This window comes from Pecten maximus, chromosome 16, assembly GCF_902652985.1.
Source record: "Pecten maximus chromosome 16, xPecMax1.1, whole genome shotgun sequence".
Classification (NCBI taxonomy): domain Eukaryota; kingdom Metazoa; phylum Mollusca; class Bivalvia; order Pectinida; family Pectinidae; genus Pecten; species Pecten maximus.
The window spans coordinates 34,558,846-34,579,815 of record NC_047030.1 but is presented as its reverse complement, the minus strand read 5'-3'; the positions used below and the strand labels follow the sequence as shown (position 1 = coordinate 34,579,815).

The 20,970-nt window shown below is 39.3% G+C and overlaps 4 protein-coding genes across 4 annotated transcripts; 2 read left to right on the top strand and 2 right to left on the bottom strand.

Annotated features, from left to right (window-relative positions):
• Positions 1-1,508: 1,508 nt before the first annotated feature.
• Positions 1,509-8,050, bottom strand: LOC117345155 (solute carrier family 25 member 35-like). Its single transcript, XM_033908148.1, has 4 exons — positions 7,988-8,050; positions 4,704-5,248; positions 3,952-4,170; positions 1,509-3,305 (listed from the first exon to the last, which is right to left on the bottom strand). The coding sequence occupies exons 2-4, from the start codon at positions 5,088-5,090 to the stop codon at positions 2,988-2,990; spliced, it is 924 nt and encodes a 307-aa protein (XP_033764039.1). The 5' UTR covers positions 5,091-5,248; positions 7,988-8,050; the 3' UTR covers positions 1,509-2,987.
• A 3,886-nt stretch (positions 8,051-11,936) lies between these two features.
• Positions 11,937-12,911, top strand: LOC117344792 (acidic repeat-containing protein-like). Its single transcript, XM_033907618.1, has one exon. The coding sequence runs from the start codon at positions 11,937-11,939 to the stop codon at positions 12,909-12,911; it is 975 nt and encodes a 324-aa protein (XP_033763509.1).
• Positions 12,912-13,447: 536 nt separating this feature from the next.
• On the top strand, positions 13,448-14,744 carry LOC117344791 (acidic repeat-containing protein-like). Its single transcript, XM_033907617.1, has 2 exons — positions 13,448-14,029; positions 14,127-14,744. Exons 1-2 carry the CDS (start codon positions 13,448-13,450, stop codon positions 14,742-14,744), a joined length of 1,200 nt encoding a protein of 399 aa, XP_033763508.1.
• A 1,278-nt stretch (positions 14,745-16,022) lies between these two features.
• LOC117345154 (zinc finger protein 595-like) lies at positions 16,023-20,966 on the bottom strand (the record flags this gene model as incomplete). Its single annotated transcript, XM_033908147.1, is given in 1 exon segment — positions 16,023-20,966. A coding segment is annotated over 1 exon segment (356 nt), but the record flags the coding sequence as incomplete, so codon positions are not given.
• Between the last annotated feature and the right edge of the window lie 4 nt (positions 20,967-20,970).

Below are 20,970 nucleotides of genomic sequence, written 5' to 3'. Positions count from 1 at the left end.
CCCAATGGCCTAGTATGTCTTGGTGAGTTGATAAATGGTGACAAATCCCTGTGGCCCAGTATGTCTTGGTGAGTTGACAAATCCCTGTGACCCAGTATGTCTTGGTGAGTTGACAAATTGTGCCAAATCCCTGTGGCCCAGTATGTCTTGGTGAGTTAATAAATGGTGCCAAATCAATGTGGCCCAGTATGTCTTGGTGAGTTGACAAATGGTGCCAAATCCCTGTGTCCCAGTATGTCTTGGTGAGTTAATAAATGGTGCCAAATCAATGTGGCCCAGTATGTCTTGGTGAGTTGACAAATGGTGCCAAATCCCTGTGTCCCAGTATGTCTTGGTGACTTGATAAATGGTGCCAAATCCCTGTGGCCCAGTATGTCTTGGTGAGTTAATAAATGGTGACAAATCCCTGTGACCCAGTATGTCTTGGTGAGTTGATAAATGGTGACAAATCCCAATGGCCTAGTATGTCTTGGTGAGTTGATAAATGGTGACAAATCCCTGTGGCCCAGTATGTCTTGGTGAGTTGACAAATCCCTGTGACCCAGTATGTCTTGGTGAGTTGACAAATTGTGCCAAATCCCTGTGGCCCAGTATGTCTTGGTGAGTTAATAAATGGTGCCAAATCAATGTGGCCCAGTATGTCTTGGTGAGTTGACAAATGGTGCCAAATCCCTGTGTCCCAGTATGTCTTGGTGAGTTAATAAATGGTGCCAAATCAATGTGGCCCAGTATGTCTTGGTGAGTTGACAAATGGTGCCAAATCCCTGTGTCCCAGTATGTCTTGGTGACTTGATAAATGGTGCCAAATCCCTGTGGCCCAGTATGTCTTGGTGAGTTAATAAATGGTGACAAATCCCTGTGACCCAGTATGTCTTGGCGAGTTGACAAATGGTGACAAATCCCTGTGACCCAGTATGTCTTGATGAGTTGACAAATGGTGACAAATCCCTGTGACCCAATATGTCTTGGCGAGTTGACAAATGGTATCAAATTTCTGTAGCCCAGTATATTTGATGATTTCTCACAAATTTATATATTTTATTGCATGATAATATATTTCAAATTCAATGGTGCATGTTAACACATTTTGATACATAATTATGGTCAGTATGTTTTGATTTGATCAATGAGTTCATAACATATTCAGCTTGAATAACTTCATACGACATTTATGCTGGTAATTGTAAACTTGAAATAATCTGATAAAAACATTTGGTCAGTATTTTTGAATTTCCTCAACAAGTTAGTAACAAATTCAGCTTGCATGATTTCATACAAAATTGCCACTAGTAATTTCAAATTTTAAATGACTCGATTAAAAACTTGTTCAGTAGGTGTGAAATGGAATGAGTCAATAAAAAATAACTGAATTTGAATCATCAAATTCTGCAAAATTTCCACTGGTAATTTCACTTGAAATGATTTGATTCAAAATGTTGACCATGATGTGTAAATCTGATGAATAAACGCAATATTTCTGCCCACATAAAGTCAGCTCATAGACAGTGTCATGTGACCTAAAACACCATTTTATTCTGATATATAAACACATGTATATAATACACAAATTCACAGGTATGACTTCAGTTATAACTTGCTGTACCTGTTAAGATGATGGAATGCAAGGAATTATATTAAACAAGAGGCCCAAGGGCCCAATCTACTTCTCGGGTAAAAAATTCTGATCGAAATGCATTTACTCTAGTAACACAAAACACCACTGCACTCTTAAAGTAGTAGGATTTACGATATTCATATGGAAAAAATATATGTCCAGTTTTCAGAGAAAAGAGTCTCAAGTCGAATAAATAAATTTAAAAAATATCTTCTTACATTGTTTTTTTTTCCTTCTACTGTCATAATTGTAATTAAATACAGAAATATTGATGCTCGTATTCCACCAACTCATGATTCATGTACGGATAAAGTTTCATAAGTTTGCTCATTACGCATTATATAATCATATAAATTAAAACAGACAATGTTTTTGTAATGAAATATCCTAGGCCTTATTATGCCTTTAACAATGCTAACTGAAGTATCAGTATTGTGAGTTGTGTTATATATTTAATTATAAATTTGGTCAAAATCAGCACCTTTTCAAATTTGACCAATCAAAATGCTTCGAGGGACCCCTTTATTACTTAACATTGAGGTTTTTGGAGAGATTGTCAGACAGTACTACAACAAAGAGAAATGTAACAATGTTAATTTTGCTGGATTTAATTAAAATTATTGCTCACATTTTTCACATTAATTAAATCACTGCAAAAATATTCATATCCGATGAATTCAAATTGTCCCTAGACATGGCAAGTGGACAATAATATATTTATTTCATTGATATCTGATACCAATACAGGAAAATTATTCAGAAATACATTCTCAGTCTTAAAACATTCCAATGTAATTCATCAGCATGATCAAAATACTTGATTTTCAGTTCACAGAAAATGTGAAATTGTCCACGTTATCACACAGAGTTTGAAGAGACCACAGTCTGAGTATTTCCACGGACACAGGAAAAATGGTGAAGCTCTGATGAGTTATCTCTCCTACATAGCCAATGTTACACAGTCTGAGTATTTCCACAGACACAGGAAAAATGGTGAAGCTCTGATGAGTTATCTCCCCTACATAGCCAATGTTCTTTTGATTTCCACAAACAATATCATCTACTTTTACATAGTAAAAATATACATAATACATCTACAATAACTCATTCAACAAACTTAGATTGCTGAATATTATTATAAATCGTAAATATTGCTTATTAATAATCTAAACAATTTTTAAAATATTTCATTGTTTTAAAAATACAATACATAAAAAGTATTTTTCAAAACCTGTCAAAAAGAATTGTACAATATGTACATGTATTTGGTAAGACTAAAAACTTCATCAAATATCATACATTTCTTGATTTAAATCTGCCGTAAAAATCCCTCAGCTGGTACTGATAGTAAGACTAAAAACTTTATCAAATATCATACATTTCTCGATTTAAATCTGCCGTAAAAATCCCTCAACTGGTCCCAAAACATAAGACTTAGCATTGTATGTGGAACTAGACGGAGGAAGGAGGGTCCCCAGCCTTTATAGAAACCCCAGAGTCCCTCTTCCCGGAAGATCTTTAAATAACAGTCCGCTACTCCTTTGTAGAGTAGGCCGTTCCCCTGAGCATCAAGGCCCTGATTGTAAATCCGAGTCGACACGACATCAAACGGCGTCATAAATAACGTCACTACTACACCACTTGTTGTACTGGCACACAGCGAAACTAAGGCACTTCCTTCCGCAAATACCTGAAACATACGCAAATCAATATTTAAAATTTGTTATTCCACCAACTTGATCAAATATTGTTTGTTTGTTTAATGTCCTATTACCAGCCAGGGTCATTTAAGGACATGCCAGGCTTTGGAGGTGGAGGAAGGCGGAGTACCCCATGTATGTTTCGAACTCGCAACCCAGAGGTGGAGGGCTACATGTATATAGTGATAAAGTGTCGGGACACCTTAACCACTCAGCCACCGTGGCCCCTAATTATATATATAATGAGAAGTAAACTTTATGATGCAAGAAAAATGAAAATGACATATGTGACCTTGACTTTTGACCTTGACTTTTGAACATGAAGGAATGAAATCAATTCATCTTGTAACAGGAAACACAATTAGTGTGCCTCCTCACGGGCTTGTCGGTTCTCCGCTCTATATACCGAGCTAAAGGAAGATCCCTGCTAGTCTGATACATGAGCTAGTAAAGTGACCTCTTACTCGAATCTCCACTTTTAATTTATGTCTACAGATGGAGAATAGAAGTAATAACATGAAACAAGTCGTCCATTTCCATCATACAATGGATTACAGATCCAGGTCAACTATAGTACTTAGCCACAGAAAAATGTACATTGTACTTACGAAAATTCAAATATGTTAAAACACTGACCTTCTTTTTCACAATAGCCTCTTTGATTTTTGAGAAGGTAGTGAGCTGTACAGCCGATCCGACTGTGACTCTACTCATGGCTGCCAGCACACCCCTCCACAGTCCCAGAATTCCACTTTCACTGTATACACTGCGGAACGCTCCTCTCATATTCTGGTGGTCGTGTTGGTATCCCACCGCTATCTGTTGTACCGATTTGGACTGGAGATGAGTTTTCACCTACAAAATGCATTTAAAAGAAAAGAATAAAATTTTGTGACTGGTAGGGTAGGAATCAAAATCACGAACTTCCGAATAAATTCTAGACTGCGTCGTAAACTGCTGTCCAGATATCATAATTCTACACCTATCAGTTAATTTGAAAATTTTGATTGTTTTAAACAAACTTGATACATGTGGTCTTAAATATAGATAATTTCTTTTTGCAAGCATTTTAGCACCGACAACTTTCAAGCTACTGCGCATGCGCCCAAATGATAATTCTTAAACATTTGTTGACATAATTATTATTATGAGCAGTTTGAAACTGTTGAAAAGATAAACAAATTGTCTCTTATATTAATATGGCAGGCGAGAAAAAACAATAGTACATCAATATAGCTACTTGTTTTTTTTTAAAAAGATATATATATATAATTGATTTATTTCCTATGTATAGGTATGTCCGAAGACAACATGAAGACGGTGATCATTGGCTAGAGACACCATTAGAAGTACATGTTGTTTCCTCGGCCATTTGTCGTTATAGTTACCATGTAGAACGGACTTCCCATACAAGCTCCGACACTTCCTGCCAAAGCGCCAGCTACAATACTTTTGTAAATGACCACGTCTCCGTTTTTATCTTTGGTCAGTCCGTAGTTTACGAACACCTGATATGTACCAAGACGAAATCCATTCATAGTCATTTGATACCAAAGAGCAGGAACAAGGCCATTCTGAAGCTTGATGAATCCATCCTTTTTAGCGATGGTGTAAAATGCATGTAAGGCGTTGCGGTAGTGGACAGGGTAATTCCCCCGTGCTTGGAGTTCTCCCTGAAGCTGCATGCGTGTCTTAACTACTTCCAAGGGATTTGTGAAAAATCCTGCACAGCTTGTGCTTAAGGCGCCTATAACGAACTCCTCTATTTGAGCCATGCTGACATAAGACGTATATGTAACTATAAAAATACTGTTGTATGTTTTGACATTTGTGTGAATTGTAAAACATTAATCTTGATTAATAAACTCTTCTCTGCATTCAGCATGATGCACCCCTCAAAATGTCTTGAGTCTTTTTCTTTCAACCGGTCTATCTGCAAAATAAAACAAAAATTTGCAATAAATTAAATGTAGCACTCAGATTTCATTAACATGATGTAGAATAATTCAGGTTCAGGGTTCTTTGTCCTCAATCTGGTCCTAGATTTACCTACCACAAATAATTTACATACAGTATCTATCCACGAATAAGCCCCTGCTCACAAATAAGCCCCTGCTTACAAATAAGCTCCCGAGATCACAATCAATTAAGCCACTGAGATTACAAATCAGCCCCTTCTTTACTTACGCATAATTATATATCATCAAATCTCTAATAGGAATTCAAAGCTAAAATTGGTTCACATATAAGTAACTTAACTTGCACTTTGGACTTGCAGTTTAAACTTGAAAGCATGCTGGGTATTGCTAAAGCAATGCAATGTCCCCTTCCGGCCCCCACTGAAAATAGTGACATTGACCTTGACCCAAAAACCCTGAAACTCGAACTCGATCTGTAGCTACTCATACTGAAGTAACATAACGTTGTACCAACTTTCACCGACATACTTTGAAGCATAGGTGATCAAACTGAGTGAACGGACAGACAGACAGACAGAGGGACAGGGAGGAATCGGATAGCCCCCCCCCCCCCCCCCCCCCCCCCCCCCCCCCCTTTCCCTCGCCTCCAGTGGTAAGGGACTAATAAGTTATCCAACAACATCTATATTAAGAAATAAGAATATTCCTTTAAAAATATTCTAGTAAAGTGTTACCATTATCGCCAGCAGAAATCAGTGAACTGGACACACATGTCCAAAGCAACAGCATATACTTAGTAATACCGTATACCTAAGAGTTTATTCCGTCAAAAACTATAATAACGTCTGTTACATTTTCATACTCTGCATTAACGACTGCTACACAGTAAATCAGATGCTGTCTGCATATATTGCATGTATAGATGAGCATGCATTGATCTACATACCTATATTAGTATATCAATAATAATATTTATATCACTTTGTGTACATGTACTTGAATAAAAGATGTTTCTTATTAATTCAATGTATGTTTCATGAATAATATATGGACCTGAGGGTTATATCTATACATGCTGTACATAGTCTTGGTAGATAATATGTAAATAAATGCTCTCCATCTACCGACTCAATTAAAGAAAGTTTCTCTTTCATTCGTCCAGTATTAGCCTGTGCTCCCAGGCTTGAATCCCAGCCAATTATATACATGTATATAAGGCATTAAAATTAAATATAATATAAAAGGCTCTAGATCTGTCACAGTTACAACTCAAAGTATAAAGTGAAAATTCTTTATATAATTATAATACCTATATAACATCCATATGTGTATACCTATGACATCCAATTTAAAACATATTGTTCCACCAAATACCTTGGGCATATATATATATCCAGGACTTTTTTGGGGGCAGAATTTCGGCCCAATTCCCCACAGCAAAATTGGAAATTTTTCCAATCCAACAACCAGTTAAAATTCCCAATTCTAAATTTGAGATAGTTATGTACATAGCTAGATGCTATGGAAGATTTTTGTACATAAATTGCTTGATAGTTTATTGACGACTTTTGTACATAATTGACTTCATAGTTTATTGAAGATTTAGTACATAAAAATGACTTCATGGTTTTATGGAAGACTTTGTACATATATAAATGACTTGATGATCTATTTATTGATCATGAAGACCTTTCTTCATAAACAACCTGATGGTTAAATGACTTGAAGACTTTCATACTTAAGTCATATTTATTTCTAATTATTAAGTGTATTTATCACTGAAAATTTAAATACCTTGCAATTGATGTTTGGCCATCATGAATAACGATTTTCAGTTAGAAAACACAAAAGTTATACTGTAAAGTAAACACTGTTTTACATTTCTGATTTATGTAAATTTAACAGAATCAATAAAATATTTGGACTTACATATCGTGCATTTTTTTCTTTAAAAAAAAAAATATATAATCAATATAAATGTGCATTGCATAATGAGTTATTGTCATATTTATTTATAATAACTTAGCTTTATACAGTGTACATTATTACATTACAAATGTATCATGAAATTAGGCATTAAAATTATTGTCAAGTTTGCTTAAGCACAGTCAGTGTTCAATATTTTAGAAATCTATACTCACAGGAAAAGTATCAAATGCTTTTAATTTCCAATTACAACAACCATACTCAGGACAATATACATATATATATATATATAGGGTACTAATTGATTAATTATGATAAACTCAGCCAGCAATTTTAACTGGGATCCAAAGACAAAATTCGGGCATGGTATAAAAGGCACAATTGCCATTATAGAATATATAATATATTAAATAACGCTGTTTGTAGTAGGGCTGGTACACGTTATCTCAATTTAAGTTATATAATTTCTGTCAAAATATGCCTGTGCTATAATCAGCTGATAATTAATTGTCCGCAAGCCCAAGATCGTGATTTAGACTGGCACATATTTGGCAATATTTGTGCTTGTCTTGTCAAGTTATCCATTCAACACTGACATGATCGGTGACGGACTAGAACAGTAAAACTAAACGTGCCACGCACAAGCTAACCTTACATTGACATTCATGATGATGTGAGAAGATAGTCGATCGCGGAGAAAATCCTAAAGATAACAGTTGGTGAATCTAAATAGTATTTTCGTATTTCACCTCTTTAAACACCCCCATGCCTATTTTGCTGACTTGCTATCATACCTACTTTATCTAGATAGTTGTTTGTTTACTTACTTGCCCTTCCTCACGTGTGTTGTTGTTTTCTGGCTTATTGTGGAACCCTTCGGAACATTACATAATGACAGGGGAAAAGTCCGAGACTGCTATAAACTTCAGGGGAGATAATAACTTAACGACAGGTTGCATGCTACAATTTATTGGCTACTGTGTATATTTAAACTATATAGAGAAAATTAGGCAACGAATTATAAAATACTGCTTTCCAAGGATTTTGTTAGTAACTAATTTAACAGAAGATTGAAGTCTCAGCTTTCCATATATTTGGCTGTATTATATATAATTTATAGAAATATCAACATAAAATTTTTACATATCACAATATTAAAAGAGGGCATTTCCGGGCTTTCAATGAAGTGACTCGGTGGCATTTTACATTCTGAAAATTCTAATGAAATTTTCAGCAAAAACATGGATTTTAACACAAAAATTTGCAAACTTTGGCAATGTTTATTCATAAGTTGAAAAGTCAAGCTGTTGGAACAATATCTCGTTGAAATCAAAGGGAAAATTCAAGCTGCTTGAAATCTCGAAATTCCCAAAATAATAAGTAAAAACCGATAGCAATAATGTACAATAATCGTTAGTACGTCAAGCCGTCAAGAATATTTATTACAATAGTATATATGTGATGTTGTTCAATTCACGATTAATGGCATGCATACTCCTCGCTATTGCGATATTGATTATGTCACAGGGACTTGACACGACTTCTCAACCCAAGGTCAATTCACAGGGGTTTATGGCAAGCCAGTTTATCATTTATTCATGGATATATAGCTGTATATAAAGCAGTGTCCTAACTGTATAATTATATATGGCGGGTGTCCTAGCTGTATATATATATAGTTGTAAATGGTTGATGTCCTAGCTGTATATGACTGGTATCCTAGTTGTATATGACTGGTGTTCTAGTTGTATATGACTGGTATCCTGGCTATATACGGCAGTGTCCTAGCTGTATATGGCGGGAGTCCTAGCTGTATATGGCAGGTGTCCTAGCTGTATATGACGGGTGTCCTAGCTGTATATGGCGGGTGTCCTAGCTGTATATGGCGGGTGGCCTAGCTGTATATGGCAGGTGTCCTAGCTGTATATGGCGGGTGTCCTAGCTGTATATGGCAGGTGTCCTATCTGTATATGGCGGGTGTCCTAGCTAGCTGTATATGGCGCTGTCCTAGCGGTATATAGCGGATGTCCTAGCTGTATATGGCGGGTGTTCTAGCTGTATATGGCGGTGTCCTAGCTGTATATGACTGGTATCCTAGCTGTATATGACTGGTGTTCTAGTTGTATATGACTGGTATCCTAGCTATATACGGCAGTGTCCTAGCTGTATATGGCGGGAGTCCTAGTTATATATGACGGGTGTCCTAGCTGTATATGGCAGGTGTCCTAGCTATATATGGCGGGTGTCCTAGCTGTATATGACGGGCGTCCTAGCTGTATATGGCGGGTGTCCTAGATGTATATGGCGGGTGTCCAAGCTGTATATGGTTGATGTCCTAGCTGTATATGGCTGTGTCCTAGCTGTATATGGCGGAAGTCCTAGCTGTATAGGACGTGTGTCCTGGCTGTATATGGCGGGTGTCCTAGCTGTATATGAATGGTGTCCTAGCTGTATATGGCGGGTGTCCTGGCTGTATATGGCGGGTGTCCTGGCTGTATACGGCAGTGTCCTAGCTGTATATGACGGATGTCATAGCTGTATATGGCGGGTGTCCTAGCTGTATATGGCGAATGTCGTAGCTGTATATGGCGGGTGTCCTAGCTGTATATGGCGGGTGTCGTAGCTGTATATTGCTGTGTCCTAGTTGTATATGACGGGTGTCCTAGCTGTGTATGGCGGGTGTCCTAGCTGTATATGGCAGGTGTCCTATCTGTATATGGCAGGTGTCCTATCTGTATATGGCGGGTGTCCTAGCTAGCTGTATATGGCGCTGTCCTAGCTGTATATGGCGGCTGTCCTAGCGGTATATAGCGGATGTCCTAGTTGTATATGACGGGTGTCCTAGCTGTGTATGGCGGGTGTCCTAGCTGTATATGGCAGGTGTCCTATCTGTATATGGCGGGTGTCCTAGCTAGCTGTATATGGCGCTGTCCTAGCTGTATATGGCGGCTGTCCTAGCGGTATATAGCGGATGTCATAGCTGTATATGGCGGGTGTCCTAGCTGTATATAACGGGTGTCCTAGCTGTATATGGCGGGTGTCCTAGCTGTATATGGCGGATGTCCTAGCTGTATATGACGGGTGTCCTAGCTGTATATGGATGTGTCCTAGCTGTATATGACGGATGTCCTATCTGTATATAGCGGATGTCCTAGCTGTATATGACGGGTGTCCTAGCTGTATACGGCAGTGTCCTAGCTGTATATGGTGGGTGTCCTAGCTGTATATGGCGTATGTCCTAGCTGCATATGGCAGGTGTCCTAGCTGTATATGGCGGGTGTCCTAGCTGTATATGACGGGTGTCCTAGTTGTATATGACGAGTGTCCTAACTGTATATGGCGGGTGTCCTAGTTGTATATGGCGGATGTCCTTACTGTATATGGCGGATGTCCTAGCTGTATATGACGGGTGTCCTAGCTGTATTTGGCGGGTGTCCTAGATGTGTATGGCAGGTGTCCTAGCTGTATATGGCGGATGTCCTGGCTGTATATGGCGGGTGTCCTAGATGTATATGGCGGGTGTCCTCGCTGTATATGGCGGATGTCCTAGCTGTATATGGCGGGTGTCCTATCTGTATATGGCGGGTGTCCAAACTGTATATGGCGGATGTCCTAGCTGTATATGGCGGATGTCCTAACTGTATATGGCGGGTTTCCTACACCGTGTAGCGGTATATGGCGGGTGTCCTATCTGTATATGGCGGGTGTCCTAGCTGTATATGGCGGGTGTCCTAGCTGTATATGGCAGTGTCCTAACTGTATATGGCAGTGTCCTAACTGTATATGGCAGGTGTCCTAGCTGTATATGGCTGATGTCGTAGCTGTATATGGCGGGTGTCCTAGCTGTGTATGGCCATGTCCTAACTGTATATGGCGGGTGTCCTAGCTGTGTATGGCCATGTCCTAACTGTATATGGCAGTGTCCTAACTGTATATGGCGGGTGTCCTAGCTGTATATGGCGGATGTCCTATCTGTATATGGCGGATGTCCTATCCGTATATGGCGGGTGTCCTAGCTGTATATGGCGGGTGTCCTAGCTGTATATGGCAGTGTCCTAACTGTATATGCCGGATGTCCTAATTGTATATGGCGAGTGTCCTAGATGTACATGGCGGATGTCCTTACTGTATATGGCGGGTGTCCTAGCTGTATATGGCGGATGTCCTTACTGTATATGGCGGATGTCCTAGCTTTATATGACGGGTGTCCTAGCTGTATATGGCGGGTGTCCTAGCTGTGTATGGCGGGTGTCCTAGATGTATATGGCGGGTGTCCTCGCTGTATATGGCGGATGTCCTATCTGTATATGGCGGGTGTCCTATCTGTATATGGTGGGTGTCCTAACTGTATATGGCGGATGTCCTAGCTGTTTATGGTGGATGTCCTAGCTGTATATGACGGGTGTTCTAACTGTATATGGAGGGTGTCCTAGCTGTATATGGCGGGTGTCCTAGCTGTATATGGCGGGTGTCCTAGATGTATATGGCGGGTGTCCTGGCTGTATATGGCGGGTGTCCTGGCTGTATATGGCGGGTGTCCTGGCTGTATATGGCGGGTGTCGTAGCTGTATATGGCGGGTGTCCTAGCTGTATATGGCGGTGTCATCGATGAAGCAAATGTATTGTATTATTTGTTAAAATCTAACCGCAGTATTGATTTTGGACATAGATTGAATTGTTACGACTGACACAACCTAAAAAGATAAATTTGACGAAGTATAGAAAACAAATCGATAATGCAAACAGAACCATGAAGACCAGCTGAAGTTTGACACTATGGATGTCCCTGTGGACACTATGGATGTCCCTGTGGACACTATGGACGTCCCTGTGGACACTGTGGATGTCCCTGTGGACACCATGGAGATCCCTATGGACGTCCCTGTGGACACTGTGGATGTCACTGTGGACACTATGGACGTCCCTGTGGACACTATGGACGTCCCTGTGGACACTGTGGATGTCGCTGTGGACACTATGGACGTCCCTGTGGACACTGTGGACGTCCCTGTGGACTCTATAGATGTCCCTGTGGACACTATGGATGTCCCTGTGGACACTATGGACGTCCCTGTGGACACTATTGATGTCGCTGTGGACACTGTGGATGCCCCTGTGGACACTATGGACGTCCCTGTGGACAATATGGACGTCCCTGTGGACACTGTGGACGTCCCTGTGGACTCTATAGATGTCCCTGTGGATACTATGGATGTCCCTGTGGACACTATGGACGTCCCTGTGGACACTGTGTATGTCCCTGTGGACACTATGGACGTCCCTGTGGACACTATGGACGTCCCTGTGGACACTATTGATGTCCCTGTGGACACTATTGATGTCCCTGTGGACACTGTGGATGTCCCTGTGGACACTATTGATGTCCCTGTGGACACTATGGATGCCGCTGTGGACACTATGGACGTCGCTGTGGACACTATTGATGTCCCTGTGGACACTATTGATGTCCCTGTGGACACTGTGGACGTCCCTGTGGACTCTATTGATGTCCCTGTGGACACCATGGATGTCCCTGTGGACATTATGGACACTATGGACGTCCCTTGTGGACACTATAGACTTCCCTGTGGACACTATGGACGTCCCTGTGGACACTATGGACTTCCCTGTGGACACTATGGATGTCCCTGTGTACACTATGGATGTCCCTGTGGACAATATGAATGTCCCTGTGGACAATATGGATGTCCCTGTGGACACTATGGATGTCCCTGTGGACAATATGGATGACCCTGTGGACACTATGGATGTCCCTGTGGACACTATGGATGTCCCTGTGGACAATATGAATGTCCCTGTGGACACTATGGATGTCCCTGTGGACAATATGGATGTCCCTGTGGACACTATGGATGTCCCTGTGGACACTATGGACGTCCCTGTGGACACTATGGATGTCCTGTGGACAATGTGGATGTCCCTGTGGACAATCTGATGGACGTCCCTGTCGGAACACTATGGATGTCCTGTGGACACTATGGATGGCCCTGTGGGACACTATGGATGTCCTGTGGACACTAATGGTACGTCCCTGTGGACCCTATGGATGTCCTGTGGACACTATCGGATGTCCCTAGTCGGACAATATGGAGGGGTCCCTGTGGACAATATTGACGTCCCTGATGAGAACTATAGAATGTCCCTGTGGACATCTATGGAACCGTCCTGTGGACACATTGGATGTCCCTGTGGACAACTATGGATGTCCCTGTGGACAATATGAATGTCCCGTGAGACACTATGGAACGTGACCCTAGTCGTACATTATGGATGTCCCTGTGGACACTGTGGATATCCCTGTGGACAATATGGATGTCCCTGTGGACACTATGGACGTCCCTGTGGACACTATGGACGTCCCTGTGGACACTATGGACGTCCCTGTGGACACTATGGATGTCCCTGTGGACACTATGGATGTCCCTGTGGACAATATGAATGTCCCTGTGGACAATATGGATGTCCCTGTGGACACTATGGACGTCCCTATCGACACTATGGATGTCCCTGTGGACACTATTGACGTCCCTATGATAACTATAGATGTCCCTGTGGACTCTATAGACGTCCCTGTGGACACTATGGACGTCCCTGTGGACACTATGGATGTCCATGTGGACACTATGGATGTCCCTGAAGACACTATGAACGTCCCTATCGACATTATGTATGTCCCTTTGGACACTATGGACGTCCCTGTGGACAATATGGATGTCCCTGTGGACACTATGGACGTCCCTTTGGACACTATGGACGTCCCTGTGGACACTGTCGATGTCCCTGTGAACACTATGGATTTCCCTGTGGACACCATGGATGTCCCTGTGGACATTATGGACACTATGGACGTCCCTTGTGGACACTATAGACTTCCCTGTGGACACTATGGACGTCCCTGTGGACACTATGGACTTCCCTGTGGACACTATGGACGTCCCTGTGGAGACTATGGGTGTCCCTGTGGACACTATGGACGTCCCTGTGGACACCATGGAGATCCCTATGGACACTATGGACGTCCCTGTGGACACTATGGATGTCCCTGTGGACACTGTGGATGTCCCTGTGGACACTATGGATGTCCCTGTGGACACTGTGGATGTCCCTGTGGACACTATGGATGTCCCTGTGGACACTGTCGATGTCCCTGTGGACACTATTGATGTCCCTGTGGACACTATGGATGTCCCTGTGGACAATATGGACGTTCCTGTGGACACTGTGGACGTCCCTGTGGACACTATGGACGTTCCTGTGGACACTGTGGACGTCCCTGTGGACAATTTGGATGTCCCTGTGGACACTATTGATGTCCCTGTGGACACTATGGATGTCCCTGTGGACACTATTGATGTCCCTGTGGACACTATGGATGCCGCTGTGGACACTATGGACGTCGCTGTGGACACTATTGATGTCCCTGTGGACACTATTGATGTCCCTGTGGACACTGTGGACGTCCCTGTGGACTCTATTGATGTCCCTGTGGACACTATGGATGTCGCTGTGGACACTATTGATTTCCCTGTGGACAGTGTGGATGTCCCTGTGGACACTATCTGATTGCCCTGTGGACACTATGGACGGCTCGTGGACACTATTGATGTCCCTGTGGACATCTATGATTGTCCCTGTGGACCGTGGACGTTCCCTGTGGACTCTATTGATGTCCCTGTGGACACTATGGATGTCGCTGTGGACACTATTGATTTCCCTGTGGACAGTGTGGATGTCCCTGTGGACACTATGGACGTCCCTGTGGACAATATGGATGTCACTGTGGACACTATGGATGTCCCTATGATCACTATGGATGTCCCTGTGGACACTGTGGACGTCCCTGTGGACATTATGGACGTCCCTGTGGACACTATGGACGTCCCTGTGGACATTAAAATTAAAGTTGTTAATACATGTCCATCAAATTTGACGATCATCCATTCATCTGCAATCTAATTAAAATCTAGATGGTCATTCTCAATACGTTACATAAACATCTAACAACATCCCATAAGGGGTCACGTTCTGATGACCTCTGAGATGTTTGCATTTCACTTTCAGGGTGAAATGTCAATTTGTCGATGTCATCGAAGCAAAACATTTCGTCAAAGCATGTATATAGCTATATGCTTTGTCAGGCGAAATGACTTGATTGACAGATTGTGCAAACTATGCACTCTGGTCATGCTAATTGGGACATCTAAAATTCACTTCCAAGATTCTGGAAGTAGTCATTTGATTGGCTAATCCAAAAGGTCACCCCGACGTGACCCCTTATGGGATGTTGTTAGATGTTCATGTAACGTAGTGAGAATGACCATCTAGATTTTAATTAGATTGCAGATGAATGGATTATCGTCAAATTTGATGGACATGTATTAACAACACAAATATCAGGTCTTATGAAGCTTGAAAAGCTTTAAAGGTTTTTGTACCTATTTGTCCACCGTGATCTTGAAAATAAGCCGAGGCTGAATTTATGAGGAAATTTTATATTACTCTGTCCCAGGTACACATCAGTTCTCTGGGTCATCTGAACTTCATAGATTAGATTTTTTTTAAGTTTAATTTCTCACATACATGTACAATGTATTCGGCTCCTGTGACTTTGTGCATTCATGTCAAGGTCATTCATATGAGGAAAACTTTGATGTTCTCTTCCCCATGTACCTCTTGGGAAAATATATGTACCCAGCTGTAGACAGTTTTCAAGAAGAAGTTACTTAACGACTGACAGACGACCAATGATGGACGACCACTCCTGCACCATATGCCAAACTCACTGTCATTATATAATTATGTACCACGAGATCAAACGAGATAAAACTGTGAAGACAAAGACAGCTTTGTAGGGAATTTTGTTTTATTTCAAATAAAGGCCTGGCATTCATTAAGTGGCTTTACAATTAATGTCTTTAGCTGAGGTGTATATGTATTTATAACCACAAAACTATGATATTAACAGATGCAATGTGAAGGTTAGCATAATAACCGGAGGGTTAATAAATATCTACATTTACTGACATCCGACAATACCATATATGGTATAATCAATGGACAATACCATATATGGTATCATCAATGTTCATGTATACATATGCCTTGTTCCCTTTATGACCTCTTCAGAAAATCTTAACACAACTACATGTATTCATTTCTCCTTGACAACATCATAAACCTTACATCCCAGAGCTGATACTTAATTACATCACAGGGGTTTGATACATTCCAATGACCTACCATGAAATATTCTATCCAATACATGTGGAGTCTGAACATCTGATCACTTACATATCATAATAGGCCCTCGGCGTATTAATTATCGACCGAGGGGGATCGTTTTTACAACATTACGATATTTATTGTTGTTTATACCTACTATATTTGTGTAACTGTTCCATGTTCTATGTCTATATGTGATCGCATGTAATTTACCTGTGTCTTGATAAAGGGGCAGATTGCCTCGAAAATTTGACAATTTACTTGTCTGTACTGTCGTTATTACTACTTGACAATTATCTATTTCTAGTAATACGCATTCAACATTTGTTTGTTAGGATCCAGTACCTATATTGGTTTATATACCGTCGTTATTACTTACTAGACCCTATGTATATAATTACCTGTATATATTATAAGAGATCTAGATCAGTGGTTCGAAACTCAGAGATAAAATATTTCATTCTGGGTCATAGGATCATGTCAGGCCCCTGTGGACTATAACCTGACTCCCTGATCACATATGATATACATGTATAAGTGATCAGGGGGTTGGACTCTGGGATTAATATTTCATTCTGGGTCATAACAACGTGTCAAATCCCTGTGGACTACATGGTCATGAGGTCAAATCACAAAATATTATTTCTCAATGAGAATTTTACAGGAAACATGTAATGATGCATAAGGTTAATTATCTATGATTTAAACTTGAAGCACAAATCTGTGTAAATAATTAAACCCAAGATCTGTGAAAACATACATGTATACTGTACAAGAATAATCATATTTCCAAAACAAAAGCTTCAACAATCACTCAGAACTATGCTTGAACATAATTCTATATAAACCAACTTTCAAATTAAAATTTAAACAATGTTAAAAACTTCTTTTCATTTACCTAATTATATAAAACATTTTAGTAATTATACCATTGACCATGTCAGACTTGGTGGTATACAGATAGAGCAACCCACTTATTTGCATAGCCCTTTTTCCATGACAAAATATGCAAATAACCGGAGTATTCGTATAGGCGGTGTTGGGTTTATATTTATACCTAAAATATGGGGGGAAATCCTTTTTTAGCTGAAAATTGATACTTCTGCAAAAATGAAGGAAACTTATTTGTGGCCAGGCGTTATATTTGAAATATGTCACTATCTTACACTTCCCACCTGTAATTGTCAACGCTTCCCATCAGTGACCTGTAGCTGGTCATGAAAAAAAAATCCAAACTCCACAGGAACTTTTTTTGGAAACTAAGTAATCTATATTAAGTTATCAAATCATATACATGTATATCGTATCATATATGATAATAATAACTTATAAACTACTTACTGAATTTCCTCCTGAATTATTGGAATCATGACCTTTTCAGGATAAAACAATCTAAGACAGATTTTGTATTCTTTACAATAACGAATTAATGATCGAACACACTTTACAATAGTAGTCTGAGAAATTGTGTACTGTTATAATATTTAAGTTCACTGTATTATTTCTATCGTACTTTGGGGCTTTATTGGCAAGATAAACAGTGAGGCTAACTTCAAAAATTTAACATATATATACACATTACTTATTAAACAACACTGGCCAACTAAAAATCACCAAGAGGTACATCTCAATGTAGCTAGCTCAGTTAAGTCAATACCTTGGATGAACAATGTAAGTAGGGTTCTGAACAATATGTCAAGGCTGTACATATCCTGTAATTAAGGCTGTACATATCCTGTAATGAATTAAGGATGTACATATCCTGTAATGAATTAAGACTGTACATATCCTGTAATGAATTAAGGTTGTACATATCCTGTAATGAATTAAGGCTGTACATATCCTGTAATGAATTAAGGCTGTACATATCCTGTAATTAAGGCTGTACATATCCTGTAATTAAGGCTGTACATATCCTGTAATGAATTAAGGATGTACATATCCTGTAATGAATTAAGGCTGTACGTATCCTGTAATGAATTAAGGCTGTACATATCCTGTAATAAAGGCTGTACATATCCTGTAATGAATTAAGGATGTACATATCCTGTAACTAAGGCTGTACATATCCTGTAATGAATTAAGGATGTACATATCCTGTAATGAATTAAGGCTGTACGTATCCTGTAATGAATTAAGGCTGTACATATCCTGTAATTAAGGCTGTACATATCCTGTAATGAATTAAGGATGTACATATCCTGTAATTAAGGATGTACATATCCTGTAATTAAGGATGTACATATCCTGTAATGAATTAAGGATGTACATATCCTGTAATTAAGGCTGTACATATCCTGTAATTAAGGCTGTACATATCCTGTAACGAATTAAGGCTGTACATATCCTGTAACGAATTAAGGCTGTACATATCCTGTAATTAAGGCTGTACATATCCTGTAATTAAGGATGTACATATCCTGTAATTAAGACTGTACATATCCTGTAATGAATTAAGGATGTACATATCCTGTAATTAAGGATGTACATATCCTGTAATTAAGGATGTACATATCCTGTAATTAATTAAGGCTGTACATATCCTGTAATGAATTAAGGCTGTACATATCCTGTAAATAAGGCTGTACATATCCTGTAATTAAGGCTGTACATACCCTGTAATTAAGGCTGTACATATCCTGTAATTAAGGCTGTACATATCCTGTAATGAATTAAGGCTGTACATATCCTGTAATTAAGGCTGTACATATCCTGTAATTAAGGCTGTACATATCCTGTAATTAAGGCCGTACATATCCTGTAATTAAGGCTGTACATATCCTGTAATTAAGGCTGTACATATCCTGTAACGAATTAAGGCTGTACATATCCTGTAATTAAGGCTGTACATATCCTGTAATGAATTAAGGCTGTACATATCCTGTAATTAAGGCTGTACATATCCTGTAATTAAGGCTGTACATATCCTGTAATGAATTAAGGCTGTACATATCCTGTAATTAAGGCTGTACGTATCCTGTAATTAAGGCTGTACATATCCTGTAATGAATTAAGGATGTACATATCCTGTAATGAATTAAGGATGTACATATCCTGTAATTAAGGCTGTACATATCCTGTAATTAAGGCTGTACATATCCTGTAATGAATTAAGGCTGTACATATCCTGTAATGAATTAAGGATGTACATATCCTTAAATTAATACATGTAAGAATACCCAGTAACACTAAAAATTTTAACAAATACTTTTCTCATTCAACTTCAACTTGTGTGTAAACAAAGGTATATACATACACACAGCACAAACAAACAAAACTTTTGAACCAGAATTTACAACTCACGACTACAATTCAAAATTATTATATTACATGCATACAATTTATCCAGGGGATATCAATCACCTCAGGTACCAAGACCTGATTTGCCTTGACAAGTTATTTTTAAACTGTACCACAATACAAGACTAGTATCAAGTAGGAAAATGATTAGAGTTCCATTTTTTTCCAACAAGGAGTATATTCTACATTGTACCTAGCTAGCTAATTATATACAAATGTACATAGTTGATGTACATAGTTGTTTCTGGCCTAGAGTTATTTCTGAATAGTCTTGTATCAAACTTGAAGTTAATCAAATGATTTTAATTACATGTACAAACATTATACATTGATTTACGAAGGTTCCCAAATTGTGTTCAAAGATGGAAAAAAAAAACACTTGCAAAGGTAAAATTTCACTTTGAGCAGTAACTTGTGATCATCAATTCAATATCATCTATCTTTATATATTCACATATGTCATGTTGTTGTCTGGTTCAATGTTAAATCAACAACTATATTTTTTACTTTAATTTACCATTGGACCCTTTTCCTCGAAGTAGAGGACATTAATAAAATCTCAGGCAATAGATCTTTAATTCGGTGGACTTATTATAGCCAGGCATGGGCTTATATAAAGATCGCCAGATCGATTTAGGATGTACATGTATATATTGAAACTTACTGTTCTTTTTAATCATATATCAAGAAATGTTTTTATCCAAAAAAATAATGGTGTATTCCCAGGAACAAAAAAAAACTGTATTGATCACCAAATATGTCCGGCCCCTCCCCTACTGTAAATGTTGTTTAAGTATGAGGAAGGCTTATTTAATTTGTGAACTACTTTTAGCTGATTTTTTAAGGTGAAGGGTAGCCTTTAAGCTTGTTTGCTGGCAGGGAATTAATTGTGGATAATTATGATATATCACTTAGTTATAGGAATGATTACATTGACCAGCTCTTGTCCTTCCCCCATTTGTAACTGTAGGTGATTAAACAGCTGCGCTGCCTGTTCATGTTCAAGTGTAATGACGGTGCTGTTGTCAATGCCATTGCCTTCTTCGTCAGGAATTACTTCGATGTTTATATCGGCCACCATGGACTTGGAGTGATCCGTTTGCACATGTTCGTTGAGTTCCTCAAGTAGATTGAAGACTTTTTCACAAAGTTCACATTTATACAAGGTATGTTGAATAGCAACTGCTTCCTCCTCCTCTGCGACACTAGTTTCCTCAATCACAACGTAACTGTCATCAACACTTTCTTTGTTTCTCACTTTATTTAT